This window comes from Orcinus orca, chromosome 2 (genome assembly GCF_937001465.1).
Source record: "Orcinus orca chromosome 2, mOrcOrc1.1, whole genome shotgun sequence".
In the NCBI taxonomy this organism is placed as follows: domain Eukaryota; kingdom Metazoa; phylum Chordata; class Mammalia; order Artiodactyla; family Delphinidae; genus Orcinus; species Orcinus orca.
Genome location: NC_064560.1, coordinates 199861549 through 199870781, shown reverse-complemented (window position 1 = coordinate 199870781; position 9233 = coordinate 199861549). Strand labels below are relative to the sequence as shown.

The 9233-nt window shown below is 52.4% G+C and overlaps 1 protein-coding gene across 8 annotated transcripts in view; it reads right to left on the bottom strand.

Moving 5' to 3' along the window:
* Window positions 1-1184: 1184 nt before the first annotated feature.
* Window positions 1185-9233, bottom strand: part of LOC101271060 (cytochrome c oxidase assembly factor 8) — a 41597-nt gene continuing 33548 nt past the window's right edge. For 3 of the 8 annotated variants that reach the window (XR_004481336.2, XR_004481341.2, XM_004262441.4), the window contains one exon: window positions 5993-6396. Coding sequence is in view for 3 of the 8 variants with exons in the window: in XM_004262441.4 (XP_004262489.2) it covers window positions 6291-6396 (106 nt within the window). In the remaining 5 variants the exon portion in view is untranslated. The other 5 variants (XR_004481340.2, XM_033421218.2, XR_004481338.2 and 2 more) reach the window with 3 other exon arrangements.

The following is a 9233-nucleotide window of genomic DNA, read 5'->3' as shown; positions in this document are numbered from 1 at the left end:
TCTCTTGTTGTGGAGCACGGGCTCCAGGCACGTGGGCTTCAGTAGTTGTGGCACGTGGGCTCAGTTGTTGTGGCTTGAGAGTTCTAGAGCGCAGGCTCAATAGTTGTGGCGCACAGGCTTAAGTTTCTCTGCGGCATGTGGGATCTTCCTGGACCAAGGCTTGAACCCGTGTCCCCTGCATTGGCAGGCTGATTCTTCACCACTGCTCCACCAGGGAAGTCCCTGCTTTCTTTTTAAAATAAAAAGCTCGTTTGCCTACTTGTTTTCCTGGCAGATGGGCCAAATCTTCACAAGCCAGTGCCCACAGCTGTTTGCTCATTCGTCTGGCTGTGGCTGGCAGACCCCGGGTGTGTGTGCCTGCGTGTGCACAGAGACAAACAAGCAAGCAAGCAGCGCCTCTCAAGGGCCTCTCCACCACAGCTCTGGCTTCCTTTGTGTTAATCTTCCCACTCTGCACCACACTGTGGATCCGTCTGGACGGTAAACTCAAGTCTTCAGGTGCGTGTGCTGGGGTGAGGGGAAGGGGGGATGGGCCTGGGGGAGCTTAGAGCCCCCAGTTACCTGGATAGAAACCACCTCGAGACACCTACCGACCTCGTCCATCCATCTCATCCCCTCCTCCGGCAGCTCTTCCGGTACTTTTTCCACTCAAGGACCGACTTGGACTCAGTGAAGAGAATCATCACGGCAAATCAACAGCCAAGCAGCTCCAAACGCAGCCTGAACATTTCTGGAAGATTGATCAACTCATTTTCAATGGCACGAAAAGAAAGAAATGATTTTCCTGGAAGACCAGTGAGGTGAGCTGAGTGTCTGAGCAGGGGCACTGCCCAGCAACGAGGGTGGCTGTCCTCACCATGTGGGCACAGGGCACTGGGGCCACAAGGTGGGCAGGGCGGCCCGTGCGGGCTGCTCCATCCCCAGGGCTGAGAGCAGGGCCTGGCGCGCAGCAGGTGCTTCTGAGCATTTGTTGAGTGAATGAATGAATGAATGATGAGCAAGGACCCTGCTGTCCTCACAGGGCCCCAAACGGAACGCCACCACGTGCACTTTGCTAGACGGCTCACCGTTCTCGGTCTACAGTGCATTTGAGGCTCAAGGGCTCAGATGCCAGAGCTGAGAGGGCAAACAAAACCGTCTTCACTGGCTACAACATGGATGAGCCTTAAGGATGTCACGCTAAGGGAAGTAAGCCAATCGCAAAAGGTCAAATACGGATGAGGCCCCCCAGGGCAGTCAGACTCACAGACTGTTGGGGGCCAGGGGCTGGGAGTGGAGGTGGAGAGTTAGTGTTTCATGCAGACAGAGTTTCAGATGGAAAAGTCCTGGAGACGGATGGTGGTGACGTGAATGTACTTTATGCCACTGAACTGTTCACTCAAAAAATGGTTAATGTTATGTGTATTTTACCACACATACTCACACAAAATTACTCTTCATTCCGTTTGGCCTCTGGGCCTTGTGGTATTTCTGAGGTGAGGCTCGTCCACTCCGAGAGGAGGGCACCCCGCACAGGGATCAGGCTTCCTAAGAGAGATGCCATAGAGGTGCGCCTCCCAGCAAGGGGTAGCAGGCACGTCCAGAGTCACCAGCACCCCAGCCTGGCCCAACTCGCCTCTGCTCAGGTACAAGGGTTGCTTCCACGGAAGGTAAATGAGTGACAGGCCCTCTCTGGGCCTGGCCTGTAAACCCTTTGCTGCTCCTCCAGCCTCCCTCCTTTCCTGCAGGCACGGGGGGCAGTGCCCTGGGCCACTCGCCAGCCATGGACACGGCAAAGCTCCGTTCAGGTGGGCAAGTCTCCTGAGCAAAGCTGAGGGGCAGGCCCCCTGGGAAGTTTTTCTGGGGAGCCAAGTCTTGTAACACAAGCAAGTCCGCCAGCCAATCGGGGGGTAGGCTGCGCCTGAGGCCCCTGAGGTCAGGACACGGACCGGAAGTGGGAGGTGCCTTCCTCGGCGAGCAGATGCAACGTGTGGAGGGGACAGTGCCCTAGAAGGGCTCGCGCAGTTGTCTGTACATCCCCACTTGAAGACCCGTGTTTTAACATTTGGCTATCCACTTTGCTGTACACTTGAAACTAACACAGTGTTGTTTATCAACGGTACTCCAACATAAAACAAAAAGTTAAAAAATAAAAAGATAAAATTTGGCTATCAACTTTACGATGCTATTTCTTTGTGATACCAGCAAGAAAATGTTAATTAACTAGCACTTAGATATAATTGCAGTACATTTTAAGTAGAGATGCTTCTGCAATTAAAGGAATGTAATTAAAATCTATGGTTAACCTGGAATATAAACATGCAAATCAGATCAGGTGATTCCATTAAATATTCTTCATGGGTTCTTTATCACGTGACTAATTTTTTCTCCTACCTTACATCCTGCTAGTCTGTAAGCGCTGCGGCGGAAGCAACAACAAGCCCTCACCATCACAGCCCCTGTGCCTGGCACGGACAGGCACTCAGTATCTGTGGGATGAACGAACTCTCCCACTCACCCACAGCCTTCATGGGTGGGCAGCGTGCAGCTGGCCAAGAGCAGGCGGCGTATGCCCGGGGCCCATGGGAAGCGCTGGGCTTTCCCAGTTGTGGCAGATGCGACGCCATGATGCAAAAACCTTGGGAAGAAAGGGAGGCGCCAGAGCATGTATTCAGAAGGCCTGGAAGTTGTTAAAAGGCAATTACTTTGAAATAAGAATAACATGGGTGCAATGGAGTCTGAGAGGGAATCTAACAGGACTGAGGCCTCCCCTGTGGGCTTGGCCGCACCCCAGAGGAGGAGAAAGCACGGCCGGCACCAAAACCCCAGCTCTCACCGGCCCCCCAGTCAGGCGGCCTTGCTGAACAAGAACGCACAGCCTCCCCTTTGGGAAACTGATTCCCCGTAAAGGAAGGCTGTTCCTTTGCTGTCTGCTCCTCCCTGCACCGTCCCAACTTTCTAACCAGAGGCATTCTTAAATTTTTAACTTAAAAATTGTCAACAGGGCCTCCCTGGTGGCGCAGTGGTTGAGAGTCCGCCTGCCGATGCAGGGGACACGGGTTCGTGCCCCGGTCCGGGAGGATCCCACATGCCGCGGAGTGGCTGGGCCCGTGAGCCATGGCCGCTGAGCCTGCGCGTCCGGAGCCTGTGCTCCGCAACGGGAGAGGCCGCAGCGGTGAGAGGCCCGCGTACCGCAAAAAAAAAAAAAAAAAAAAAAAAAGTCAACAGAATATGCCTATTTGTTGTTCTGTTTTCAGAATCACAAAAAAAGCAATGCTAGTAGGGGAAAAAAAATCAACACGCACAAAACTTTATCACACGATTTCCCATGAGTTCTCTGACTTCCCCACTAATCAGAAGTGTAAAATAGTCTTTGCAAACGTGCAGAAGAGGCCTGTTGTGCAGGCGCCCCCGTGGCTGTGCGCCCTCCGCCGGCGCGGAAGCCCTGCGCCGTGGAAGTGGCCTGAAGGGCTGGCTGGAAAAGGGCCCGCCAAGCCTGCGTCCTCGGGGGAGGGCCGGAGGGTCAGAACAGAGCAGAGCTTCTTGGCAGCCGACGCTGCGATGCTTCCTCCAGAGCCCGTGTGAGGCTGCCGGCCACAGGAGTGGTGTGCGGGCTCCTTCGGGAGAGGCAATCCCCGAAGACCCCGTGTGCCAACATCTACCTACAGGCATCCTGCTTAAACTCCCGCTGGTGCAGATGCTCAGCTCCCACTCATGACGGGCTGGCTTCCAGTCACCCCACCCCCACAGAGGCCTTGAGGTGCTTGGGAACCAGACCCTTTGAATGTTATTAGTCACTAATTTCCCCATTTGTGAGGAGCCTGTTAAGTGCCGGACACTATCTGCGACAGGCACGTGGAATGCGCCCAGGGGTTCTGTCAGGTGTCATTGCGGCCAAGGAAGCCGAGGCCAGGAGATGGGCTTGGGTAGACCGGTCTGCTCTGGAAGGCTCCTCTGTGCAGGTCTGTCATAAAGACGCTCCCCTGGACCTCCCAGAGGCAGACTTTCCAATATGCTACTAGGGTTAAACAGGGAAAGAGGACTTCCCTGGTGGCATGGCGGTTAAGAATCCACCTGCCAGTGCAGGGGACACAGGTTTAAGCCCTGGTCTGGGAAGATCCCACATGCTGCAGAGCAACTACTGAGCCTGCACTCTAGAGCCCACGAGCCACAACTACTGAGCCCGTGTGCCGCAGTTACTGAAGTCTGCGCACCTAGAGCCCGTGCTCCGCAACAAGAGAAGCCATTGCAATGAGAAGCCCACGCACTGCAACGAAGAGTAGCCCTGCTCGCCGCAACTAGAGAAAGCCTGCGTGCAGCAACAAAGACCCAAAGCAGCCAAAAATAAATAAATTAAATTAAATTAATTTATTTTTTTTTTAAAAAAGGGAGGGCTTCCCTGGTGGTGCAGTGGTTAAGAATCCGCCTGCCAATGCAAGGGACACAGGCTTGATCCCTGGTCCAGGAAGATCCCGCATGCCGCGGAGCAACTAAGCCTGTGAGCCACAACAACTGAGTCTGTGCTCTAGAGCCCAGGAGCCACAACTACTGAGCCCACGTGCCACAGCTACTGAAGCCTGCGTGCCTAGAGCCCATGCTCCACAACAAGAGAAGCCACTGCAATGAGAAGCCCGCACACCGCAACAAAGAGTAACCCCTGCTCACCGCAACTAGAGAAAGCCCGCGCGCAGCAATGAAGACCCAATGCAGCCAGAAATAATAAATAAATAAAGTAAATACATTTTAAAAAAAAGAGCTAGAAGGACTTCCCCGGTGATCCAGTGGTAAAGAATCCTCCTTACAATGCAGGGAACGTGGGTTCGATCCCTGGTCTGGGAACTAAGATCCCACATGCTGCAGGGCACTGAGCTCTCGAGCCTCAACTAGAGCCTGCATGTTGCAAACTACAGAGCCCACGTGCTCTGGAACCCATGCGCCATAACTAGAGAGAGAAAACCCGCATGCCACAACATGTGCCGCATCTAAGACCCGATGCAGCCAAAAATAAAATAATTAATTTTAAAAAAAAAAGAATTAAAAGCTAGAGAACAGTTCATGCCTCCGGGCTCACTCATATGGAACCGGAGCCCAACCTGGTCCCCTAACTCTGCTGGCGTTCCTTTGCAGATGCAAACAGTGTCACATGTGCTAGTGACAGGTTGTGTTTAGCAGAGGCAGTGGCGTGACGCGTGAGATGGGGTTATTTCTGTGAAGCCTCGTGTCCCACGCTGCTTGGTGCATGCACTCCACTCCCTGGGGACCTCCATGGACACCTGGGTTAACAGCCCACGGAGCTGATGGACCGCACAGGGTTCGCCAGGAACCACGGCGCTCAGTGGCGCCCAGCGCTCGGCTTTCCTCTTCAGCATCACCCTCGTCCATCCGCGTGGCCCTTAAGGGCCTGGGGTGGGGTGGGGGTGGGATGATGTGCTTCCTCTGGTATCTGGAATTTCTCCTTGGAAATCATCTTCGGGGGCAGCAGGTTATAAGCCACAGAAAAAATCCAGCCTTTCGACTCTACTGTCACATCCCGTTTTGGAATAAAAACTGCTTGCCAAGTGGCTTTTGGTAAAATCCAGATGTCTCATCTGTCCTCAGAGGACACCTTGTGCCCTGACTCTGAAGGCCACTTCCCCGCTGCTGAGGCAGGTCCCCCCACCCCTTCCCCGCCACGGCTCCAGGACACAGTACAAAGTGAGCCTCATCATTTTACAACCACGTAATCCTATTTCAAACAATGCTGATTTTATAAGAATTGAAGCAGAGGGACACAAGCCACAGCAAGCTGTCCCGGAAAACCTTGGAAACAGGCTCTGCCTCCCTGGAATAAATGGAGAGAAGTCCCCTGGGGCCTGTTGGAGGAGCCGCACCTGCTTCCGGGTCTGTGTCCGGACGCCTCCCAGGACAGCTGCGCTTCATCAGGGCCTGGACCCGTGGCCCTCCAATAACCAGGGCTCACTGGTCAGGTGAGGCTGTGGTAACACTCCAAAACATTCCTATCAGTAGAGTCAAATTTTTCAAGTGAAATTTTATTAGTATCTTTATATTGTTCTCTTTCAAACTGGTATAATTCAAAAACACAGAAAACAGGCGCACAGTGCTTGGGTTTTATTTAACATCACTTCCATGACCAAGAGCCAGCTTGGAATCCACAGTCAGGACGGAGCCACGTGGGCCACAGCGCACCAGGACCCGCGTCCTCCCAGCCTGCCCTGCACACACAGCTCTTAGAGCCCTCGTAAAACGAGCTCCTATAAGCAGCTGCTTCTCGTGGAAACTTAGACGCTGGGCGGGTGGGTCAGGGTGGGCTCCTAATTGCTGGTCTTCTTTCGTTTCAGTCTAAGCTTGTTCCAAATCCTCTCCAGGGCCACTTTTCCCATGAAGAAGGTGATGGCAAAATTACGCTTGTACCAGTCCCTGAAGAAGAACAGCACAAGCACACGTGACCCACGCTCAGGCATCCGACTGTCTCCTCTTCCACCCTTCCCCACCATCTCTGCCATTCCCCGCCCTCTTTAAAGCTAGACTGCCCGTAAAAGCCTGCCTGCCTTCCACCCGGATTTTCATCAGGCTGATGTGCCCAGGGCACCCTGACCCCGCTTTTCGCACTCCTGGAGGCTGCTGCAGCCTTCCTCAGTTTTTGCTAGAAGACACAGAAAGAGCTCTCGGAAGCCTTGGGGCCCCCAGAGCCCAGCGGCATTCTCTCGGAGACACAACTGTAGAGCGATGGGGGCGTAACCTCTCAGAGAAGGACTGGAGGCTCTGCAAGAACTCAGTGGGGACCCCCAGGCTTTGGCACCTTAACTGCATAAGAAGCACATGACAAAAGCACTCCATCTTGAGAAGCTAACTTATCGCAGGTGCCAACATCATCAAGTTTCATATCTTCTTTTTCTTGATGATCTGAACTTTTGGGTAACTTGTGTCTCGAAAGGGATATTCCAGAACTTCTCATACAAATACTGGGATGGAGTTACACGCTGTCATAGGCTCACTTGCCTGTGAATTACTCTACAGAACATGTCAGAACTTGCAAATTCACCACATTGTCAGCAGCTGAATGGGCAAAACTTGGCAAGTTTCCACAACGGAAAGCACACATTCCAGACTCTCAGTGCTGAGCCCTTGGAAGCTGAAATGCCAGCAAGTGCCAGTGCTTTGGGTCCAAATGAGCTAATGAGGGACATGGAACTGCTATTCCAGACTGGACTCAAACGGCTGACTGGATCTCAGCATAGAAGAATGGAGAATAACCAAGGGCTTGAGTGAAGCAGTAGCAAGAGGCAAAAATGCCCGTTTCCTGGAGCCTTTGCACAGCTGGACAGAAAACCCCTCTCCACACGAGAACGATCCTTACGTTTCTATCCACTTCAATGATGCTATAAATGGGAAGCAATGCCCTAAATAAATAAAAAAGGCTTCCAGAAAAAAGAAAACTGGTATCCCACCGAGATTAAAGTTCTTAGGTTACTAGGGAAAAGCCAGATTCCACTCCACCGATACAGACAACCTGAACTGGGAGAGTGGAAAAGACAAACTAAGCTGTCCCCGCTTCCGTAAGGAAAGCAGGGGCAGGAGGTGGTGCGGGCACAGAGGGGGAGCGCGCAGGCTCCACCGCTGTCCGACCCTCTCTCTACTCTGAGTGCCACACGGAAAACATCAAGCTTACCGGAGAGGAAGCAAGATGCAAACATGCCGCGTCCACGCCAGAAATCAAAGGTCCAGGGAAATCTAACTAATACTGGCTTGACTGAATAACTCAGCTAATTCAGAGTGACACATGACAGCATTAGCAACAGACTCTGGACGCTGCAGGACTGGGCTTTATGCCTGAGTGTCACTCAAGAGCTCCTCCAGACTTGACGATCACCCCACTGTCTAGACCCTGCCCCACCCGCCCATCCGGCGTGGCCATTGCCCTATGAATGTCACAGCAAATCTCAAACGCCACGTCCTATCGTCACACCTAGGAATACACATCACTATGTATCATCAAAACCTTTTTTAAAAACACCTAACCACAATACCATCATTGTATCTGATACAATGAACAATAACTTATCTATACAACCTAATACACAGTCACTGTGCAGTTTTCTTTGACTGATTGTCAAAAATACCTTCTTATAGGTGGTTTGTCTGTATTAGGACCCAAACATTGTCTACACACTGCATGAAGCCTCTTTTATCCTATAATATTAGCTCCCCCGTGTAGAACCCACTGTCTACGCACTAGGGGTGCAAGCTGCTTTAGGGCTGCCATGCAAATAACTTTAAGCTGTCCTTTTTTTTTTTTTTTAATCCTAGTTACTGGTTGAAACTGGATCGTCTGTCTTGCAGAATTTCCAACATCTGGGACTGTATCTTCAGGCTACGATTTAAGCACGGTCTGTGACCTGCTCTCTCCACCCCCCCCCAACACACCCTTTTATCTTGTTCCTGTAACCTGATATTAGACCCGGAGGCCTGCCAGACTGCAGTCCCCTTGTTTGGTGAGGACACCTCACAGAAGTGCAGGCAGGCCGCTGCCCCACTCCGCACAGTGCAAAGAGGAACCAGGGGTTCAGGTGCGATCAGCCCGACCCGTCCATTATGAAGCGCCCATCAGCCCTGCTGCCGAGCGGTTAGCAGCTGTGGGGTGATCAGGCCCAGATCTAACTCCAGCACTCCCGCGTCAGCTGTCATTCTTCTACCAAGAAAAATGCTCCTTCGTTTGGCTACCCTGGAATCCAGTCGGTGCAGGAAAGGCAGGAGAGGTGACTGTTCTTTGGAGGCGCTCCTTCACTAATGGATTTTCAGAACCATGGGTTGGCTGCCTAGCAATACCCCGCGGTGCCTGTGAGCCACTCAATGTCATTATGATCGCAAAGATGTTAGTGTATTTGATAGATTTTTAATCCACAGCCGTCATTTTCTTTGTGTGGCTGCAATGGCTTCGCCTCTGGCCTACGGGAGCCCCACGAGTCGCCTTCTGTGCTGTCCTCACACGACCCCGCTGGGCTCCGAGCTTCCTCTCTTTCAAACACAAGATGTCTCGACTCCTCTCGTGCTGCTCCTGCCCCAGACTGTGCTTCTCCATGGAGTCCAGGCTCCTTTCAGCGGGAAGTGCTGTGAACCCACTGTCTACGCACTAGGGGTGCAAGCTGCTTTAGGGCTGCCATGCAAGTAACTTGAAGCTGTCATTTTTATTTAAAAGTGCAAACACTAAGCTGATAGCAACTTCTACCTTTAATATAAACACAAATGTTAAATTC